A 22,669-nucleotide genomic window follows, 5' to 3' on the forward strand; every position below is an offset into this window, starting at 1 on the left:
CTCAACGGATGTCACCGCCCAATTGATGTCACTTTGGAAAAGCCTGCACACATTTGAAAACGCTTGAGGAAAAAGGCTTTTGGTTTTAGCAAAGCCCTCTCAAATGTTTGAAGTAGCATTTCTAGGACGTGTAATTGGGACAGGCTTAGGAAGACGCAGAGGTGGGTGAGCACAGAGGAGGATGGATGGGTAACCAAAGCTGAAGGCTTTGCTGATCTAGAAACATGCAGAGCCTGGGGAATTTTTGCATAAAGCAGGCTTTAAGGATATGTCAGTTATCGAAAATGTGGAAAGATCATTTTTAGAAAGGCAGCACAGGGGCTAAGAGCATGGGTTTGAAGGTGGATGCACTATTGCTCTTCAGGCTCTGCCTGGTATGACCCTAGCTGTGCCACGCGCTCTTCTATGGCCGAGCCCCTCATCCGCAGAAGGGGCGCAGCTTAACGCCTCTACCACAGGCGTTGAAGGGAGTGAAACAGATCGTGCTAGCAAAGCGCTCGGCACAGCTCTGGTCCTTAAAGGGAAACACGCTGTCTTCTCCTCTATCGCTTGCACCAACACTTCTGACATGAAATACGTGGGTTTTCTCTCCCACATCAGCCAATTCTCTGACACCAGCTGGCCGCCCTGCAGTTCAGTTCTCTTCTGACGGTATCTACCTGGAGTTAGTGGGTGAAGGGCTCAGGCCCACCCGAGTGCCCTCACTTCAGATGCTGATCGTACGTCCTTATGGACCTACCCTCTATCCGTGACCCCCTCCTCCAGCTCGATAATTTGCTGGCACGGGTCACAGAACTCAGGAAAGTGCTTTCCTTACTGTTGCCTGTTTATTTTTAAAGGAGACGACTCAGGAACAGCCAGATGGAAGAGATGCGTTGGGCAGGGTGCACGCAGGGCACGCAGAGCTCCCTGCCCTCTCTGGGCATACCCACCCTCCCAGCAGCTTGACGTGTTCGCCAACCTAGCAGCTCTATGAACCCCTGGGGTCGGAACTTTCATGGAGGCTTCAGTGATTGATTAAATCATTGGCGGTTGGTGACTGAACTCAATTGCCAGCCCCCTCCCCTATGCCCACAACAAAAGGCGCCCCTCTTAACCGTATCGTTCAGAAATTCCAAGCATTTTAGGAGCTCCGTGCCAGGAACAGGGGCTGGACTAAGACCAAATACATAGTTCTTATTACGGCACAGTATTCTAGGCCCACAACCAAGTGTAGCTGTCTCATTGACAAGGAGACTACGAGGAGAAGAAAAAGAAGCTTCAGAATAGGCTACGGGGGACGTGGAGAGGGGACTGGAATCAGTGCTCTGGGCAGGGCTGGATCGTGGGCGTGCGACCTGTGCAGTCACACGGGGCGCCGCTCTCGGAATGGACTCAACTCTGGGTTTAATGCTCTGCTTTTGCCGTCTTGAAATTCTTCACATTTTCTCTTTGAACTCGGGTTTCGTGCGGGCTAGCCAACGGGACGACGAAGCATTGCGTGTGAGCACAGAAGATAAACCAGGTGGCAGCAAGAACGGCAGGCAGTGGGCAGCACGCGTGGCGAGCAGTTGGCCTGGCCACCTTGTGTGCACCCACATGGCTGGGCAGTCTGGGACACCGTGGGGCGGCACGGGGCTGGCAGGGCCAGGATCTGTGCCCAGACTGGCAGCAGCAGCAGATGGCCGTAGTCCACCAAGGCTGCGGTGAGAGAGAGCCCCATGTGGATAGCCCCTACGCAAATATAAACTCTGCAGCCCAAGTCCGGGGCAGGAACTGCCAGTACTCATGCAGGAAACTGTCAATAAATTATTGTAAAACCAAAGCATGCACATGGATGTCGCGATAAAGCACACCCAAGAGTGAGACTTCTTCAGAGCTAGGTCTCTCTGGTTGTGGAAGCTGCTGCAGCCTTGCCAAGCAAACAAGTATTCCCAGGCTTTGAAACAGACATTAAAGATCGCATTCTACAGAAAAGAATTCTATCTTCATGTGAAGTTTCATTATTAACGAGGAAGGCAATTTTGAAGTTAACTCTTCCTTGTGTAACCAGAGATACAGCGATGAAGTACATAAAGAGGTTATCAAAATTATATATAAATCATGAAGTCACTTTCGGTTTCTCGTACGACCTCCACAAATTACAGAAAAATGTTAGAGGAAACGTTATATTCCAAATATATTTCTGTATAAAATTAAATTCCAACTTAAATGAAATCGATTTGTACGAAGAGTTAAATCTTTTTAGAAAAATTGTTCCGTAAGAATCATCAGCTCTTGATACACTAATGTGAAAGCCTATGAAATATTCTTAACTTCGGTAAGTCTCATCAGCAGAAAGAGCCTTCCCCAAATTAAAAATTTTGAAAGATTATTTGTGATCTTGCATTTGCCAGGAATTATTGTCAGAGCTTTCAATGAGAGGCATACCTCAGAGATATGGTGGGTTCGGTTCCAGACCACTGTAGTAGTGTACTGCAATAAAGCAAGCCATGGTCTTTTCGCTGGTGGAGGGTCTTGCCTTCGGTTTGTAAAAAAAAAACACCACATCTGTGAAGCTGAATAAAGTGAAATGCAATAAAACGAGGCATGCCTGTGTGTCAGTTGAAATGCAGTTGGCAAAAGTATACATTTTGCTGAATAACATGCAGAAAAATCTAATGGTCAAGCAGATATCATATTGATGTTATTTATTGTGTTATATAAAATTATGACAACGAAATATAGTTCTGCAATTTTAAGTTTATGGTATTAATGTAGGGAGGAGGCAAGAGAATTAAAAATGTTAATCAAGCCACATTCAGAGACTGCAATATACTGATCCAGGCCAAGAGGACACCTGCAGAACAAAGGAAGATTTCTGCTGGATTCTAACAGCCCATTCCCCACACCTGTGAAGGGGAACAGGCACCAAGAGTCCTTCCCTGTGGCTAAAATCATGGGGAACCTAAGGATTCAAGGCTGGGAACCGCCAGCAGGCCTTTCACTCCACAGTTCAACCTTCTCAGGCTGCATACTCTTCCCCTTCCTCGCTGTATGTCCTTATCAAAGGACATGGGAACTAAAGAATGACAAACTGAATTCCCGGAACACTCGGGGTCCCTCTCGGTGCCTTTACTGTCTCACTGTCCCTCTTACCCTCTGCCTCTGAGAGGAGCCCACACTCTGTCCATGGAGCGTTACTCCTTTTCTAAACGTTCCTTTTGACTCTAACGTCGGTGCGTGTGTTGAATTCTTTCTACACCCCCTGCCAAAGACCCCTATTCTCCCAGTGCAGGGCTTGGTCCCCCGTCACCCGGAGAAATCTGCCCTGTCCTGCATCGGTATTACTCAATTATCCCTGTTACCCCATTGCATTTTATAATAAAATATTTTGAAAGGAAAAAGCTTTATATTTTAGTATCCTTAACTGCGTTTTTTTTTTTTTAACTGCTTTTCGAACAACGGGTCCTGCATTTTCCTTTCGAATTAGGTCCTCCGAATTATGTAGGAGCCCTGATTCTGAAAACAAATCGATTATAAGAAAATATTTTGAAAGGAAAAAGCTTTATATTTTAGTACCCTTAACTGCACTTTTTTTTTTTAACTGCTTTTTGAACAACGGGTTCTGCATTTTCCTTTCGAATTAGGTCCTCCAAATTATGTAGGAGCCCTGATTCTGAAAACAAATCGAATATCTCCAAATTGTCCTGACTCTGTTAAAATCCTTTTAGGCTTTTACTGACAGCCTTCCAGTCCAATGAACGGCCATCACATAATTTTTTAAACTGTAGATGGCTGGTCATCTTGAAAGGCTGATCCTGTCCGCTGTGATGTCCTTCTTATCCGTTTCTGAAAGCCAGCTTCTTGACTCGAGACACATTCTTCTGAATGCCTCCCACAGACACACACCACAGGGGGGCATATGGAGTCCTTCAAATGCAGATGTCAATTTTTGAAGTCCTTCCTATGTGACAAGTCCTTTGGTAACTGTGAAGAGTAACTACCTGAATTATGCTGAGAACAGAAAATGCAAATGGAGGGCAGTGTGACTGTTAGGCGATCACAATCCCATTGACCTTGAAGACTGGGGGAAGGGCCCATGCAGGTGAGGCCCAGGTTGAGCAGGGTGAGAGGCTGGACCGGAAGTCGGAGCCCAGCCCTACAGTGCCAGGGGTCTGCTTCCTCCAGCGGGCAGCTGCCCCAGGGCAGGGAGGGCTTCCAGGGGTGCTCCGGCTCTTTCGATTGCAAGCAGTTGCAGCCCTCAGGCCTCCTTAAGGCAGAGGTGGGTAGAACCTGGGTGGGTACATTGGAAACTGCCACTCTCCACTTTCTCTCTGAACCCTGACCTCTTCTAGAGTCTCCACCCATCTCCCTAATCAATCAACCAATCCCTCCTCCCCATCGTGAAGGGCAGCCATCTGATAGGTGTGGTCATGGGAGGCGGGGCATGAAAAACGGCAGGTATTCGCGCCTGTTCAATCAGAGTCCTAGTGGCACTTAGCAAACCCGGAGTAAGGTTGAACTTGCAATGAACAGGGGCTTGGGCGTGGCCGGCACCGTGACTGACAGGCCCATACTGAGGCCAGAGCGGGCCTGCCCCTCCCTGCCAGCGCTTCTTCTACGTGAGAATGATTCTCACATGTACTTCAACTCGCTTGACTCAGTCCATCATTTACTGATTGGCTCCTTCCTCAAATATATCTTGACTTTTTCTACTCTTCTCATTGCCATGGCGACCTTCCTGTCCGAATAATGGGCAGCAACCTTTTGATTGCCATCTGACCACCAGAGTGGTCTTTTTAAAACACACACTGGCGTGGTCACCGGCCCTTCCAGGGGTTCCACGTCACTTAGGAAGAACCATACCTCCTATGGAGGCCTCAAGGCCCTGGCTGTGGGACCCGAGTGCCCTCTGGCCCGCCCCTCCTCATTCTCTCTCCCTTGTATGTGTCACCGTACCTGCCTTCCGCCATTCCCAAGCTCTGTCCCGGCTGGGGACCTCATGTTTCAGTTCCTCTCTCTAGAACGCTCACCAACCCACTTCCTGGCCAGCAAAACCCTGCTCATCTTAGAGAGCTCTGGTCCGTCACCTGCTCAGAGGGGCTGCATCTGCTGACACCCTCAGCACTTACACAATTTACATTGCTGCTTGTATGTGGGGATAGCCTCCATCTTTCCTGCTGGAAACATATCTGTGAGAGCAGGGCCACCTGTTCAGGTTTGAATTCCTAGGCCCCAGCGAAGTGTCTGGCACTTTATAAGGTCTGAATAGATACTGTGCCAGCTAGGGGCCACTAACTTTAAAAGCCGGTCCTGCGAACATATGCAGATGTAAAAGCACGGGAATGATCTGGAAGGAATGAGGCTGAGCTCCTGATCTTGGTTGCCTCTGGGGGCTGGGGAAGGAACCAGGATAGGGGATGGTGACCAGGTGTCCACACACACGTAAGTTTGGGGTTTAGGGAAGGGGCTGGGATAAGGACTGGTGATGTGTGTACGCGCGTGTGTAAGCTGTGTGTGCATGCACGTGTGTAAAGCTGGGGAGGGGCCCTGGCTTCAGATGCAATGATTTTACTTTTTGATAAACAGTGATGAACAAATAAAACATGTCCCAGGTCAGGGGGGACAGTGGGTTGGCAGTCACAAGCCACACACAAAAACAAAACACACTATGACACGCCACAATCCACTGGTGGGTTTTGAGTCTTCACTTTATTTACTGTCACCAGAAGTCACCACCTTTACTTGGTTCACCACAAATGGACGGATGTCATAAAGGAGGGTGCCATGGGGCCATTGGATTCACTCTTGAGACTTGACCAGGTGGTGGGGGGAGTCCAGAGTGGGCGCCCGGGATGGGGACCGCCATTCACTGCACACACGCGCACACACACAGATACATTTGTGGAGCCTTATATTATACATCTTATATATAGAAAATATATATATTTATACTATACACAGGCAGTAATGCTGCAGAAAGGGCCGGGTCACCCAGACAAGGGCTGTGGGCACCAGGGGAAGGGAGTGTCACATCAACAGACAGCGCTGGGAGGCAGGTGGACCAGCCCATCCTCTCATAAACTCTCGGGAGAGATGCTCCCCCTTTGTGCTCCTTAGAGAATCGACGGGGTCTTGGGCCAAGATTGGGGGGCCCCCGAGTGGTAACAGGTGGGGGCTGTTGGTTACATGGGGAAAGCCTGGGACCCCACAAGAGTCTGTGAAGATCAAGAATCACCAGGGGAAGGTTAGAGCAGGGAGCGGACCAGTCTCCTGGTAATTAGCCCCTCAGTGGTTACAGCCCCGGGGGACCAGGAGCCACACCCAGGCAGTCAGCCTGGGAATGCACAGGACGAGTGCCAACTCAGAGGCAGGACACCTGGATCCCGAACCTTGAGCTCTGTGCCTGACTTTGGACAAGTCACTGTCTTCCTGGCCCAGACTCCAGGGGCCCTTGCATGGAACCCGGTTTTCCTGGGCCTTCTCTTGTTCTTGATGGGAGAAGGAACCCAAATGAGAGGGCAGGATGCCGGGGGCCTCCGCCAAGGAAAGGCTTGGAAGCAAGGGGGTACAGCAGGGAGGGAAAAGGGGATACTGGTAGCTTGGGAGCACAGGCTTTCAGCTTGGGGCCCCAGGGGGTCCTCAGCTAACAGAAAGAGCCGGGCTTCCCCACCAACCTCTCAGTAGGGGTCAGGAGCTCTGGGTCTCATCCAAACTCTGCCTCCTGACATCTCTCGCCTTGTTTATCACCCCCGCCATTGGCCCCTGCTGGTGGGGTCGTGTCCAGGCTGTACCTCAGATGAGTGAGGAATGCTGAGTGAGAGGATTCTGTGCCCCCACTCCTGGCAGGGGTCTTATAAACTTTCCTAGGCTGGGGTGGTAGGGAGAGTCTGCAATCAACACCCAGGAGCTGGGTGAAGCTTAAATGTACCCTGCCCTTCACCCCAGCTTTTGCCAGAGCTGGTTGGTGCTCAGGGAGGACAGACAGGCAGCACCCTGGGGTCTCCCAGTGCCCTTCGGCAGGGGAGGTTTCTGGTGGAGAGTGGGCAAGGAGACAGACTTCTCACAGCCTCCTGCATGGACACAGAACTTCTGCCACAAACATATCCACACCGGCTTGCACCCTTACCTGCTCTGCAAACCTCTGGTCTGGTACAGCCTGGCAGATACCATGACCCCATCCTGTTTCCCCTTGGGCCACCTGGAGGGAGAGGATCACAGATAGAGCCCCTTCTCCGGATGGAGAAAACTGAAGTCAGCAACAATCAGCTGTCACTTGGCTGTCTGGGGTCCTCTTCCGTCACTGCTGCCCCTTGGGAAGACTTGAACAGACCTGAGTTCGGATCCAAGCCCCATGGCTAACTCACACGCTCTGAACCTGTTTCCCTTTTTGTTAAGTGGGGACGATGCTACTTTTCTGCCTAAGGGATTCCTTCTCCTGCCTCATTGCTGTGCTAACTCCTGCCATCCCAGGACCCTTCTCCAGGAGGCTCAGCCCGTCGTGCACCCGTACAGCCCTCTGCTCAGCAATGCACCCTGGTCCAGTGGTCTAGTGCTCATCTCTGACCGACTATCAGCGCCTTATCCCAAGCACAGGTGCCCCATGCTGAATCAGTGGGCAGGTGAGTGAATATTACCTGCCTCTTAGGGTTCTTGTGGGGGTGCTGATGGTGGCTATACCCAGCACTGTCCCTTTGCCCTGCTCCCTGAGGCTCTGGGCCCCAGGTCTTCCCACACCTTTCTCCACTGCTCAAGGCCTCCTTGTCCCGTAAGGCTCAGGGAGGAGCCTGTCATATACAGGAACCCCTCCTTGCCCCGCATAACTCTCCTTGTGCCTTGGGGACACCTGCTACCCTCTCCCCTACAGCCCATAGCCTCCCTGAGCCTACTATGCTCCAGAGGCTCTCACCATTCATCTCGGGGGAGTTTGTCCCACAGCAGCAGCTCCAGGCTGGCCATGCAGGGTCCAGAGCCCCTGCCCTCTCTACTCACCCTCCCACAGGGAGACCAGCCCCAGTGGGCCTTCTGGAAGGCCAGAGGAAGGACCCTCCATGCCCTTGGCTACTGCAGCCCCTTAGCCCCTGCCTGACCCTGGTGAAGGGAAAGATGACACAGTGTCCCAGATCAGTTCTGTTTCCTGGGAGGTCACAAGGGCAGGGAACTGGGGCACTGGCTGGGTGGCTGGAGCCAAGAAACCCAAGCAGCAAGCCCAGCTCTGCCACTCGCTCACTGTCACCTTGGGCCAACTGCTCCCCCTCTGGGCCTCCTCGTCCACCCAACCCTGAGCAGGGTCATAGTGAACCCCTCCTAGAGGCAGGAACAATGGTCAGTCCTCTGGCAGGCCACAGAGGCGGTGCTGAGCTCCTGAGGGGACACACGCAGAGTGATACAAGGGGACATTCCCACGCTGGGCGGGGCCGTTGGGGATGTGGGGAGAGGGCCTGGAGGCAGGGCTGTCCCGCTGGGGAACATCTGAGGCCCTAGCTTGCAGCAGAGTCAGGGTATCTCACAGGCTGGGGTCCCCAAGGCTTCCCAGAATAAGAAGAGCACTGAGCAGTGGAGCCCCAGGCTTGGGGACAGGGGAAGGAAGGAAGGGAAGACAGGGGACAGCAGGTGCTCTGCAGTCAGGTGGCCTGGGCTTGGTCCCACCTCCACCACCTGCTGTCTGAGTGACCCTGGGGGAGTGACCCTGACTTCTCCAGGTCTGTTTCTTCAACCGTAAAACGTAGACAGCCCATCACTTCTAGCAGGGCTGCTGTCTCCTAGCAGGTGTCATCCCCCAGTGTCATTCCGCCCTGCAGCCAAACCTCCCAGCACCATCCTGGTCTCTGTTCCACCTGCCGGTACCAACAGGGCCTCCTCCACCTCTCGTCTTCCCCCTTCCCAGAGACCCTTTCTCACTCACATCCGTGCTAAGCACGGGACAGATAAACAGTAGGCGCTCAATGAATGTTCGATGACACAATGAATGAATGTCAACACCCCAGACCCCTGCTGGACACACTCGCACACACAGGTAGACACCCCCACACGCACATACACACCTTACCTCCCCACCCCACCCCAAGCTGCCCTGGACCTCAGCGGAACCACCAGGAGGCTGGTGAGATGCTGGGCAGGGCAGCCTGGGAGAGCAGGGGGCGGGTGTGGAGGGAGGGCCGAGGGGGCAGCTGGGGCTGGGGCAGGGGCAGGCAGGGGGCAGGCGGTCACTGCGTCTCAGTAGCCCTGCGACTGGTAGCCCTGGGGCTCAGTGTCGAAGGCGTTGGCCGGCTGCTGGTAGGTGCCACCCACGCCGGCGGGGTCCGGCCCAGCGCTGGGCTCCACGTAGGGGGCATAAGGCATGCTGGAGTCCTGGCTGGGGTCCATGTAGTCCTGGGAGAAGAGGGCCGAGTCGGCGCCAATCTGGTACCGCTGGAAGGCCAGCACAGCCTGGCCCGCCTGAGGACGGGAGCCAGTGGGGACAAGGACAGGCGGGAGGGGATGGTTAGGGGAGAGACAGACAAGAGCACCAGGTTAGTGGCGGTTAGTTCACAGGACACAGGCAACAGAGAGTTAAATATCCTCCAAGCACCAAAGACGAAACCAAGCTTGACTGAGGGGAAGGAAGGCTGTCCTTGCCGCCAGCCCTGGACAGGCCCGGTTCATCGTCCAGCCAGAAAGGACTTCAGCGGTCACCTGCCCCATGGCCTCCAATCCCAGAGGTCGTCATTCTGGGCCACCCAAAATTCTAGAGTCTCCACTGTGGAGTGTTAAAATGGCCCAAAGGCCCACAACTTCCTTCTCAAACTGTGTTCTCAGGGCTGTTATGTGGAATGAGGTGAGATAGAGCTGTTGGCATCTCCTAAAAATCGTTGTTTCTCTTGCTAGGTGCAGCCGTGTGACTAGGTTCTGGCCAACAGGTCGCCCCAAGTTCTTTGTCCCACCTTTTGACGTGATGCCTGGAACATAGATGTGATAGTTGGAGCTCTAGTTGCAATGCTGAACCATGAGGTTCAGGAGCCAAATTGTAGGGATGGAAGAGGCCTGGGTCACTAAAGATTTCTGGAGCCGGTTGGGAAAAACTTATCTATAGCATACATGCTTTTTGGAAATTCTTTTTAGGTAAAAGCAGTTATACTGTCATTAAGGACAATGACATTAACTACACTGGGAATAAATTACATCTGTCATTAAAAAAACAGTTTATAGGTTTACATTGAAAGTCTCTCCAGAGATCTGTCCAGCCCAGGTTATCTGCCTGTGATGGAAAAACGCTAACGGTCTACATATCTCTGTCTGGGGGCTGGAGAGACCGAGGCCTAAAGAACGGAGGCCTCAAGGCAAAGTCAGTGTTGGAGCCCAGATCGAGACACGGGGCTCCTGTCCCTGCCCAGGCCAGGGCCCTTCCCACCTCCTTCCCTTCGATCAGCCCCCAGACAAGGCATTAAATCAAAAGGGCCATCAGGTCAGAGGCAGGTGCTTGGCATTTTATTCCAGAAAGTTCCAGAAGCCCAGTGACTAGGCATTAACTTTTGATTCGTGTCCCTGGAGAAAGCTGAGGGGCAGCCCTTTTTGGGAAGTGGCTGTTCAAAGCAAAGTGTCAGGGGCCTGGGAAGTCAGGCCCAAAGGAGCTGGGCTGGGGAAATCAGACGTGGCCCTGTTGTTGCATTTTCCACTGTGTAGGTGTGAGGTCCTGGCTGCTTCGGGGCTCAGACGCAGGAGCCTTGAGAAGCAGGGAGGCAAAGAGGCCCCCTGGAATAGCGGCCAGGCCTTCAGCAGCCTGGAGCCACAGGCGGGCCCGCAGGAGCACACGGGGCAGTGAATGAAGGACATCTGCAGACCTGGCTCTCCCGGAGCTCCCAGGCTCCGCTCTGCAGGCTGGTTTCCTGCACGGAGACAGAGGGCTGGAGCAGATGAGCTCTGCAGATCCTCTCAGGGAGAGGCCTCTGGCTACGGGCACCTAGTGCAGACTGTGGGCGCTCCTGTGCCCTCGCTGAGTCAAGGCCTCCCTTAGCCACTCAGTTCAAGGGGCCGTAAGACAGGAGCAAAGGAGTGCTGGACTGGAGTGCAGAGGGGAGGCTGGAGCCTAGGGACCTGGTGGTCCACCTGGCCTTGCATCTTCGGAGCAGGTACAGTCTCTGGAGCCTCTCCACTGTGCTGCAAGCAGCCTGCACTTGTATGCCTCCAGTGTTAGGAAGCTCACTCTCTGCGTGCTCTGCTCTGGGAGCCTGATTGTGCTCCATGACTTCTTCGACCCCTGCAGAGAGTAGATCCAGGGGTTCCTGCCCATGCAGCTGATGGCCCCAAAGAGGGAAACTGTGGAGAAGTGGAGGCCAAAGTCCTTTGGAAGAACAAGGACTCACCGCTTGAGGGTCACCCCTAAAGTCGATATTATGGAGGTGTCCCTGACTCCTTGGAGAGAACAAACGAACGAATGAACGAATGAATGAATGAATGAATAAGTGAATAAACGAAAGAACGAAAGAGCCTACATTTATGGAGCATCTCTGTGCCAGCCTCCATTTCATCTGCACAACAGCCCCAAGAGGTTGGTCCATGATCACTCCTCAGTCCAGGGATGTGGACGAGGCTGAGGCGGGCAGGGGTTTGCCCAGGGTCACACATCGCGTGAGAGCAGAGCTGGGCCAGGCATCCTCCGATGTCCTCGGCCAGGCCACCTTGGCAGCCAGCTGCCACGGGAACTGTAAGATCAGCCTTCGCACCGCAGCTGTGGGACAGGCTCTCGCACTGTCCATGGTTCAGCACCCTGGCAGCCACGTGCATGGAGCCATCTCCAACTCTCTAACAGCCTGCAGCAGTCCTCTCTGAGGGGGATTTTGATTTGTCTGTCTTCCCCACCACAGCCTGTGGGCTCCTGAGGCCTGGGACCCCATTGGATTCATCACTAGGCACAAAACTGCTCAATAAATGTTTACTGAATGCATGGACACATGAAGAATAAACAACGGAGGCAATGAATGAGTAAGTGGTGAGTCTTAAGTGGCCTCTCAAACCAGCCTTCCCCTGCCCTGCGAGCCCTGGCATTCTGGCCATTCCAGGCAGCAGGCTGCCCCCACAACCTCGCCATGGGGCAGGACACCGGGCTCCCTGATTCTGGAAACCAGGTAGGCCTACGGCTGTGCTGAATCGGGAAACAGCGTGCTGTATTCCTCCTGGAAGGTAAGGTCCTTGAATCTCCGCACGGCCAGGGCTGCGGTCAGGCTCTGCCAGGAGAGAGCAGGGGTGAGGCCAGCGCGGGGGAGCTGGGAAGGGCAGAAGCCAGCAGGGAGGCAGGCTTCAGTGGACCAGGGGGTACCTGTCAGTCAGGCTTTCAGACCCGGCCACAAAAGTCCTGAGGTCCAATCACACACTCCCGCTCTGTGAGCCCTGCCCCCACCTCAGGGCTCACTGCTCTCAAACTCCTGCCTGTAGGGCTGGGTGGTTCCCACTTCCAGGGCACCTTCTCTGGTCTGAGATCCCCTAGGGTCACTGGGTTCTTCCTGCCCAGCCTTGAGGACAGAGCTCTGGAGTGACCACAGGTCGCCTCCTCTAAACTCTAGCTCCCACTATTGTATTGGGAGGAGGGGTCCCAGGAGAAAATGGATATCTAGGGCCCTCTAAAAGAGAAGTCACCCTAGGCAGGCCCAGGAGGGTGGGGGCACAGGGAGGGCTGGCTGCCTGTATAGAGGCCCAGGGACTCCTTGCAGAAGGCCAGGCTGAGGGCTGCTCCAAGGCCTGGGGGTGGGGTGGGTGTGGGGCTCTGGACAGTGGTGGAGGGACTCTTAGGATGGAGACATGAAGCCGATGTGACCCCAGATATTTGCAGGAGGGAGATGAAGAGAGAAGAAATAAATCGAGATGACCTGGAACTCAACTCCAGGGGACGGTCTTGCTGTCATGCTGGTGGGCTCTCCAGACCACGGGGTTCCGAACTGCCCTCTGGCCATTCCGGCCCAGACACATGCTCTCCTTGACCCATTGAATATTTTTCAAAATTTGAATAAATTGCTAACACATAAAGATCAGATTTCACACAGAAATTCAAATTTCTGGCTTCTCTGGAAAACAGAAGACCTGGCCTCTGGGGGTCCTCATGGGGTCCTCATTTCTGCTTCGGAGCAGAGGCCGAGCAGAGGGGGCCATTTCAGGACAGGTGTGGACGTACCACCCGGCCTGCTCATGCCTTCTCACGCCCTGTCTGGCCGGTGGACAGCTGAGTCTGCGACATCTTCCCCAAATCCGATATCCTGATTTTACAGGTGGGAAGACAGAGGCCCGGAAAATCAGAGGCGGCCCCAAGGTGAGACCCAGGTCTCCTGACTCTGAGGCCCGGGCTCCCTCCCAGCTCTGGAACCTTGGAGGCTTAGCTCCCTGTGCAGGCCTCGGCCTTCCTGTCTGTTAGTGAGGACCGTAAACACTCATCACCCGGCGACCATGGTGGGCACTCTGCACCAAAGCGAGGGTCTGCCATCACCCCGTGACTGTCCTCACCGGCAGTGGGGACAGTTTCCTTCCTCGGGGGCAGGCCCGCCTGCGTGTTGAGGAGAGAGCCCCTGGCGAGGCTGGAGGGCCCCAGCCCGTGAGCCTGGCGGGCTGGGTGAGTGTGGGCTGGGCGGGCTGTGTACTCACCCATGTGAAGATGGAGAAGAAAGAGAAGGCGATGGCGGCCCGGGCTGCGTCCGACCCTTCGTTCAGCGGGTTGTCCTTGGGCTTGGAGACCTGCCACTGATTGGCCAGGTAGCAGAAGCCCACGAACCAGAGGAAGGCCCAGAAGGCTGCAGGGTGTCCACCAGCGTCAGGCAGAATGGGCCATGTGAGGAGAGAGGGGGCAAGCGGGGAGGAAGTGGGGGCAAGTGGGGGAGGTTCAAGAGCACGTCTCTCATGCTCCCCCACCCCGAAAGAGTGGGGAGGGGCAGGAGGGGAGCATAGGGAAGGCGAGGCGAGAACAGAGAGGTCAGGCAGAGGCACAGCCAGAGAGAGACACGGAAAGGAGCCAGCCAAGGCCCAGGAAGAGGCGGGGCAGTGAGAGGGAGGGCGGGAGGGAGAGAGAGAGAAAGTCCGTCAGCCTCGGCTGGCGTTTCTCTAACCTCTGCCAAGCACAGACTTCCCAGCCATCTCAGACTGGCCCACTGTCCACCCTGGGGCCCTGTGGCATTCTGGGAGGAGCACCCCGTCCCCACCCCACTGCAGGCTCCCAGAGAACTGGGCAGGGGGAGGGTTACAGAGGCTGGGGCAAGGATGTAGCTCAACTCTGGCAGGTCTGAGCCTCAACCTCTAATGTGCCTGCAGCCTCACAAAGTCCCCGAGGTTAGCGAGGGGCCCTTTGAGCCATGGTCTGGGGAGTTCAGCAGTGGGAGCCCTGTGGTAACAAGATCTTCCGTGGTGCCCAGGGTCTCTTCGGAGAGGGCCAGAGTGTGTGTGCCCAGGAAGTGGGGTGTCTAGCGTCCAGTCCCTCCTAGAGGCACTGTTGGGGAACCCTGGGGCTCCAAGCAATACAGTTTGAGAACTATTAATTTTGTTTTAGTTCCTTTAAGTCTAAGGGACCCCCGACCTTGTCAGGCTCACTCTGAGAGTCCCAGGCCTGGAAATGGGGGGAGGTCCCTCCTAGAGACCTGAGACCAGGGCCTCAGGCCAGAGAGGCGGGAAATCTGATGACCTCCAACCTAAGCCTCCACTAATCAGAACCCCTAGACTTGTGGGACCACCATCAGGGTACCTCTGCCAAGGCCATTTCTGAAGGGCAAGAGCAACAGGTCACGTCAGCTCCCCAGCTCTAGATTCCAACCCTCCCAGGGTCCCCACTGTGTGCCTTCGGTTACCACCCTGTTTAGTTCTCATGGGGCTCCGCCAGGGAGGTGGCACAGCAGAGGCCACTGAGAGCTGAGATGGACATTGTACTCCCTCCCCTGCTGTGGCTGTTCTGGGATCTCAGGCCAGCCATGGTCCCACCAGTCCCCGTTGCCAGTCCTGTGACCCCAAGTCTAACCCTTCAGCCACCTCGCAGCTGTGCATGAGGATTAACAGGAGCAGGGCCGGGACGGCCCTCTGCACCCTGCGGTGTGGAGGGGGCACCCTCTGGGGTAGGGACTCACCCGAGACACCGATGTCGGACAGGACGGCTTTCTTGCGGTCCTTCACGCTGCTGATCTGCGGGAAGTACACGTCCAGGGCCAGGTAAAGCAAGCAGGTGAGGAAGGCGAGCACACCCACGGTCACGCCGTAGCTGCAGGCGTTGGGGTTTCGGTTGTAGATGCAGAATTCTTCGGCCTCCGACGGGGTGTTGAGGTAGCCCTCGTTCACGATGGAGCCGAACACCACAATAGAGAACACCTGTGGAGGGCGGGGCAGGGAGGGGCGGGGGCGGGCATGAGAGCTGGGCAGGGCGCTACCGACACCCCTTGACCTGCTTGCTGCCCGCCCCTCTGTGAGCCCTCTTCACCCCGGACAGCAGGCCTTTCAGAGCGGAGGCCCAGAGACGGTGTCACGCAGCACAGGTGGGATCAACTGCTTCCTTCCTCAGCTCCAGGCACTGAGGACCCTCTGACCACAGATGTGGCCCCCCAAACCTGCCAGGTCCTGAGAGGTCTTCCTGGGCCCTGACACCACGGTTCCTGACACCAAGGACTGGACCCGGCCTTCCAGAGCCAGCCGTCTCACGTCCTCCTGGGCTGTGAACCTTCTAACCCTCCGCCCCCATCTGTGCCGCCCTCCCCTCTGCAGAGCTATGGGCTGTTCTGGGGTCTCAGGCCCTGTCCTTGGTCCCACCCTTGGCAAGTGGAAGGAGCGATGAATGAAAACACCACCAGTCACAGTCCTGTCAGTTACGAGGCAACCTGTACCACCCGGTGTGTTACACGTGGTGCCTCGTTTGACCCCCACCAACAACCCTCCCCAAATGGTCTACTTCAGTTGGGCTGGCAGCCAGCTACGCTGCCCCATGACCCGCCTCCTGGTGTTCACACCCTCATGCAGACTCCTTGGCCTGGACTGTGAGCTGGGCCTAGTGATCTGCTACAGAACGTGGCGGAAAGCGGTGGGATACCACTTCGGCGAGGAGGTTACGAAGACTCTGCCTTCCATCTCGTTCACTCTCTCCTGCCTCCTCTCATTTGCTCGCTCTGATGTTAGCAGATGCCCCGTTACGAGCCGCCCGTGGAGAGGCCCGCCTGGCAAGGAACAGGGGGCGGCCTCCAGCCAACGACCAGCAGGGAATCGAACCCCTCAGTCCAACAGCCCACAAGGAGTCGAGTCCTGCCGACACCATGTGAATTTGAAAACGGATCCATCATCAGCCTTCAGATGAGACCACAGCCCTGGCTGACACTGCAACTGTAGCCTGTGACAGACCCTGAGGCAGTGGCACTTAGCTAAGCAGATTTCTGACCACAGGAACTCTAAGAGGGCAAATGTTTGTTATAAGCCACCACGTTTTTGGGGTAATTTGTTACGCAGCAATAGCTAACTAATACAAAATTAGGATCATTGGCATTTTGCAGATGAGGCAGTTGAGGTGCAGGTATCAGTAATGAGCCTAGAGTCACACAACTGGTGAGTGGTGGAGCTGGCTTCAAACCCGGGGACTTGACTCTAAAGCGCACGCTTTTCCTCTTGCCTCTCGCCTGCTTTGAAACTGTATGAGGATGAAGAAAACCAAACCCAATAGACACACAGGAAGGTGGAGCCTCAGGTGTGGCCTGCGGTGAGCTCGTGGCGGAGGCCGGGGGCATTCCCATCATCCATTTTCCACCTCTTTGTTTTCCAATTTTTCTATAAGAAACTTTAATATCAATATAAGCCAGACATATTTTCATCCTCGGCTAATGCCCAGGATGGCTAGTGATTCCAGGGCAGGTATGCCAGACCTGGACAGGGGGCTACCAACACCCCTCAGAAAAAATATGAGAAGCGTTATTATTTTTCTATCTCATCTTTTTAAGATGACCATACTTCACGTCGGTTTTATAATGTACTGGATATATTAGTGTAGTAATAACATACATAAAACTAATCTACATTTAATGGGAGGACTGATTCAAAAATTTTTCCTGAAGGACTGAGTGGTTAAAAGTTTGGAGACCTCTGGTTCATGACTCTCTGTGTTCAGAAGGATTCTGACCTAAATGCCATCAGTGGATGAACGGAGAAGCAAGTCAAAGCATATCCATACAATGGAATATTATTCGGCCATAAAAAGGACCACAGTTCTGATACATGTTACAACTGGATGAACCTTAAAACACGTGGGGAAAAAAAAAAAGTGAAAGCAGCCAGACACCAAAGGTCAATATTATATGATTTCTTTTATGTGCTATATCCATAATAGAGACAGAAAGCCGGCTAGAGGTACAGGGGTAAGGGGCAGAAGAACAGGGAGCAATTGCTTAATGTGTATGGGGTGTTTTATGTGTTAATAAGTTTTGAAACTAGAAAGAGGTAGTGGCTGCACAACATTGTAAATGCACTAAATGCCACTGAATTGTACACTTTAAAATTGTTTATTGTATGTTATGTGCATTTTTCTACAATTAAAAAAGAGAAAGCATTGTGGGGCTGTGTCCTGGTCCGGCCCTGGGTACAGAGGTGGGCTGTGGGCCACACCTGCTGGAATGCACGCACAGCCACAGCCCTTCAGAGCCATGCAGGCGTCCTGACTCACAGCTCTGCCCTGTCACAGAGGGGGCGACTCGTACTGCCCCCCATTAACAGAGGAGGAAAACTGAGGCTCAGAAAGATTATGATGCTGTTGTTAGCAATACAAGCTGAACTTGAACCCAGGTCTCCCGATTCTCAGCCCTGTGCTCTTTTCTGCCAGACCAAGCTCTCAGCCTCAGGAAGTGGGTCCTGAAGAAGGGGTGTCATTTCCTGAGACCCCAGGGACCCGCAGGGAAGCATCAGTGTGACTGGGTCAGGCAGTGTGTTTGGAGAGCCATGTCGGGTACTCAGGGGCCCGCAGGGGAGAGGCAGGAAGTCCTGACTTCAAAGCGCCTCCTGACAGTCCTTGGGAGCTGGAAGAGACCTCGTGGCTGCCAGAGGGGAAAAGGGTGGACCCCATTCCAAAAGCAGGCCAGAGGAGGTGAGAGGGGAAGCAGGTGGCCAAAGTCTCCACTCAGAAGGAACCACTGAGCTGGGCCCTCTTGAGGGAGACTGGGAGCTGGAAGAGACCTCGTGGCTGCCAGAGGGAAAAAGGGTGGACCCCCTTCCAAAAGCAGACCAGAGGAGGTGTGAGGGGAAGCAGGCGGCCAAAGTCTCGGCTTTGGGGACAGCAGAGAAGGAACCACTGAGCTGGGCCCTCTTGAGGGAGAGAAGCAGGGAGTCCTCGGAGAGGCCAGGAGGAAAGTGCCGGAGACCATGTACCCCCAAGAGGGTAAGGAGCAAGATCAAAACACCCTCCGAGGGACAGGGCTCAGGGCAGAGCGGAAGGAGGAAGCTTTGCAACAGCTCCCTGCTCCGTTCTCAGGCCTCTAGGCTGCTGCATCCCACCGGCCCCCACGGCCCTGGTCAGGCATCCATCACAGATCAAAGGCCTCTGGGTGCCTGGCACCGGGCTGGGAGGGGGCATCAAGGGGTAAGCACATCCACGAAGACCTTGCCGGGGAGCTGACAGTCTGGAAGGGCAGGAGTGAGGGGCTGAGAGTCTGGGTCAGACAGTGGGGCTTGCGGAAAACTAGCTTGGCCACTCATCTAGTGGGTGACCTTGGGCTAGTGACTTGACCTCTCTCAGCCTCGGTTCCCTCCTCCGTAAAGTGGGGCAGCAACAGCACCTAAACCCCTGACTGCTGTGAGGGGTGAATGAGATCATGCGTGCAAGATGCAGCACGTGACACGGGGTAAGCAGCCCCCAAATGCCAGACTGACACTGAACCGTGGAACGGGAGGGAGGTGGTCAGGGAAGGGAGCTCGACGCGGTGATTTCTGAACTGAGATGAGAAGGAAATTCGGGGGGGACGCGTGTTTCAGGCAGAAGAACAGAAAGGGCAGGAGGAGGAGTGTGGCTGGAGCAGGGACCAGGGAGCTGGGGCTGGAGGGGTAAGAAGGGGCAGGCGGGGGCAGGAGAGGGGACAAGGCCCGGTGGGCCACAGTGCGGACACGGAATGTAAATCATACAGTGAGAGGAATCACAGGAGAGTGATGAGATCTGGCTCTGTGGATCGCGGTCCCCACCCTGCAGCACGAAGGTCACTAAAGTGGTTCCCCACCACCTCTGGAGACAATCCATGCTTCTAGGGCTGGTGGTCAAGGTCTCACTTCCCTGTACTTCTCATCAACCACCTGCTCCCCGGCCTTCTCACGCCCCAGGCCCTTCTCACTATTTCCTCTGGGGAAGGTGGTTTCCACATTACAGGTCCTGAGCAGTAACTCACTTTTGTGTTTATGTTCAGTGGAGGTGGCGTGAGCTGCCAGGTGGCCCCTTGGTTCAGCATGTGCTTTCCTGGGAGCTGACCCCTCTGCACCCATAGGGCCCCCCCGCGTCTGGGGCCTGGGAGGCCTCATCTCAGAGGCCAGAGACCTGGAGTGTGCCATCAGTCATTCATTTTTCAACATTATTTCCTGAGGCCCTAGTACGTGACAGGCCCTGTGCGAGGCCCAAGAGGCGGCAAGGTCCCTGTTCTCACCGAGGGAGACAAACAGGAAGCGAATAAATATGTAGGGAAGTCCTGGCAAGTGTCCTGAAGAAGCACAAAGCAGAAAGAAAGCTGGACTGGGTGACTGGAGGGCATGGCGGGGCTCCAAGGAAGTGACCTCTGAGTAGATGACCAACATTGCGGGGAGAAGTCACTACAAGTGCGAAGGCCCTGGGGCTCGAATAAGCTTGGTGTATTGAGGAGGCCCATGGAGGCCAATGTGGCTGGGGCACAGGTGACTGAGGTAGGCAGGGGCTGGCCCTCAGTGCCTTGAGGAGCAGGATGAGTTCCGGAACCACTTCAGGTTCAAGAGCAGGCACGTGACTCGACCTGACTTAGGTTTGAAAAGAATCACCCTGGCTGCAATGCAGAAAAAAGACTGTAGGGGCAAAGGTGGAAGCGGGGAGACCAGCTGGGGGCTGAGCAGTGCCCCTGTGAGGGATGCGGGGGCAGGGGCTGGGCTGGCGTGGGCAATGGTGATGGTGAGAAGTGCTGGGTGCTGAATGTATTTTGAAGGTAAAGCCACCAGAAGCTGCTGACAGGTCTGCTGTTGGGAGCAAAAGGAGGAACAAAGGGCAGGTGGGGGAGGAGTTGGGTGTGACAATCAGGAACAGAGCTGCGCCTGCCAGGTCCCCGCAGGCTGCAGGGCTGGGCCAGGACAGAAAGCCTCACTTGCACCAGGCCTGGGAGTCTACAGATGGAGAAACTGAGGCTCGGAGAAGGGAAGAAACATTGCCAAGGACACACCACCAGCCCCTGCGGTCCCCCAAACTCCCTTTGGGACCCTACAGCCCAGTTTAACTTCTCTGTTCATCTGTGATCTCCCTGACCGAATGGGAAGGAGCCCCCCCTGGGCCTCAGTTTCCGTTCCTCAGCTGCATCTGGGGACCTGCCCAGGTCACTCGAACCTGAGTCTCTGAATCCAAGCTGGTGCCCTGCAGCCTCTGGGGTGACTTGCTAGGGCTGGATCTTCAGGGACAGCAAAGTGCACACAGAGCAGCCACCAGAGAACCGGAAATTAAACCGGAATGAAATTCTACGCTGCACGCTGTTGGCATAGGGAAAACACCCCAACAAACAGGCCTACAGCAGGGATGGGAGTCAGGTCTGCGGAGGCAGAACCACCGCAGGAAGCAGCAAGAGGATGAAGGGAGGGCGGTGTCGGGGAGGACCCAGAAGGCCGCTGGTCACTGGCAGGCACAGGAAGAACCTCTTTCTCTTGAGCTAGAGAAAAATGTTAAAAGAAAAACAAAAACAAAACCCCACCAAGGTAAATGGGCCAAGGCTGGTTTTTCTTTTTTGTTTTGCCATCTTTATAATCCAATCCTGGCTCTTTTTAAAAATGGATTCCAGATGGCGCTTGGAGCAGAGCCGTGTCCAACTCAGGAAAACAAATCAGAAGGAATCTCAGAATTCTGGAATTTCGGGATCTTGGGCTACTGGATTCAGCTACGTACAGACTCGGAGAACTGCCGGACCGGCCCTGGCCTCCGAACCGCCCACCCCCACTCAGCCATCCCAGACGGCCAGCGGCCAGCGTTGGCACCGCTTGATCACTGCGCACCTGCTGTTCCCGCCTCCCCAAACGCCCTTCCTCGCCTTTTCCCTCTTTCAAATGGGCGTGAACTCCTCCTCATCCTTCAAAACGCTGCTGGGAGGTGGTGACTCCCGGGCGCCTTCTGGGACACCCACCTTCCCAGTCACTCTCCTCTACCCTGACCCCGCACACACTCCGGCTGGGGATTCACGTCCTGGTCTGTCTCCCCCATGAGACCCCGAGACAGCTCACAGCCCCCTGCCTCACATCAATGGGAGTGCCTGACAAAAATCTCATTTAATCCTCACCAAAGTCTCTAACGATAAAATAGACCTAAAAACACCCCCACAAAGCAGGCTTACTCGGCCCATTTCACAGAGAGGGACGCCGAGGATCAGAGAGGCCTGGACTCTGCCTGGCACATAAGCAGGGCGCCGGGCCTCCCCCCGTCAGCCCCATTGCAGAGTGGGAGCCAAGGCTCCACCTGCAGCTGCCTCCCCGTGAAGGAGTGGATTCCAGATCACAAACTTTAGCATCGGCATGAGCCCCAGGAGGGACACCGGCTGTGCCATGCCGTGTCACCACTCGCAGTGTAGGAGGGGCCGGACACACCTTACTCCACACCTGCACGCAGAGCTGGCAGGCTGTGTGGGGCCACTGCCAGGCGCCAGCTCACCTAGACCCAGGGGAACGCCGCACCCAGGCCCACGGGAGAGCCGCACCCAGGCCCACGGGAGAGCTGCGCCCAGGCCGCTGCTGCTCGCCCGGAACTTCCCAGAGGTTTGGCTTTAAGCACCTATCTGTAGGCATATGCTGAGTCTTCCCCCACATAAGCTGTAGACAGATGAGGTCTGGAGCCCGCAGCCCTCCAGGCCTGCCAGCTCTGAAGGATACGATCTATCTCACCCTGCACGGGACATCTGTTCCTGAGCCGAGTGCCTGGGGAAAGTCCCTGGTCCCTGCCCCACGCTGCAGGCAGCCAGCTCGCTGACCGGCTCACCGGCTCCCCGCTTCGTAGTCTCGGCTGCCACCCACTTCCAGGCGGCAGCGTTTCTTGCCCAACCCAGCACGGCCTCCTCTCTGGCCTCTCGGCCTCCTCCAAACTGGCTCCAGGCAGCACCTGGGGCGCTCACCAACCCCAACTCTCACCAGGTCCTCCCCCGGCTGGGGGTAAAGTCTCTTCCCTAGGCAGACTCCGATACCCCTATTTGGGCTGCTGGTGTCACCTTCAGCCTCTTCCCGCCTCCCAGTGACCTCAGGCCACCCTCATCCTGGCTCCCACGCAGCTGCTTAGACCCCAAACTGGGCTCCTCCTTGAACACCATCCAAGTGGCAGCCAGGCCTATTGCTTCATCCTCCCCCAAATAACTGGTGCGTTCTCCATGCCACCATGCTGGTCCAGGCCGGTCACCTCTCACTAGGCGATGACAGCAGCTTCCCAGTCTCTGTGTCCACTTCTGCCCCCTGCATTGTCCCCTTTACAGCAGTTGGAAAGATCTCTTTAAACCTAAGTCAGATCCTGTCACCACCCCTGGTCTATCCCACCTACCCATGCCATACCCTTCAGGGC

General features: G+C 55.2%; 1 protein-coding gene across 1 annotated transcript; it reads right to left on the reverse strand.

Annotated features, from left to right (window-relative positions):
* Positions 1 to 5,646: 5,646 nt before the first annotated feature.
* SYNGR1 (synaptogyrin 1) lies at positions 5,647 to 16,020 on the reverse strand. Its single transcript, XM_015593536.1, has 4 exons — positions 16,003 to 16,020; positions 15,033 to 15,270; positions 13,570 to 13,715; positions 5,647 to 9,399 (listed from the first exon to the last, which is right to left on the reverse strand). Exons 1-4 carry the CDS (start codon positions 16,018 to 16,020, stop codon positions 9,178 to 9,180), a joined length of 624 nt encoding a protein of 207 aa, XP_015449022.1. The 3' UTR covers positions 5,647 to 9,177.
* Positions 16,021 to 22,669: the final 6,649 nt, after the last annotated feature.

The sequence above is a fragment of the Pteropus alecto genome, unplaced genomic scaffold (assembly GCF_000325575.1).
Source record: "Pteropus alecto unplaced genomic scaffold, ASM32557v1 scaffold157, whole genome shotgun sequence".
In the NCBI taxonomy this organism is placed as follows: Eukaryota; Metazoa; Chordata; class Mammalia; order Chiroptera; family Pteropodidae; genus Pteropus; species Pteropus alecto.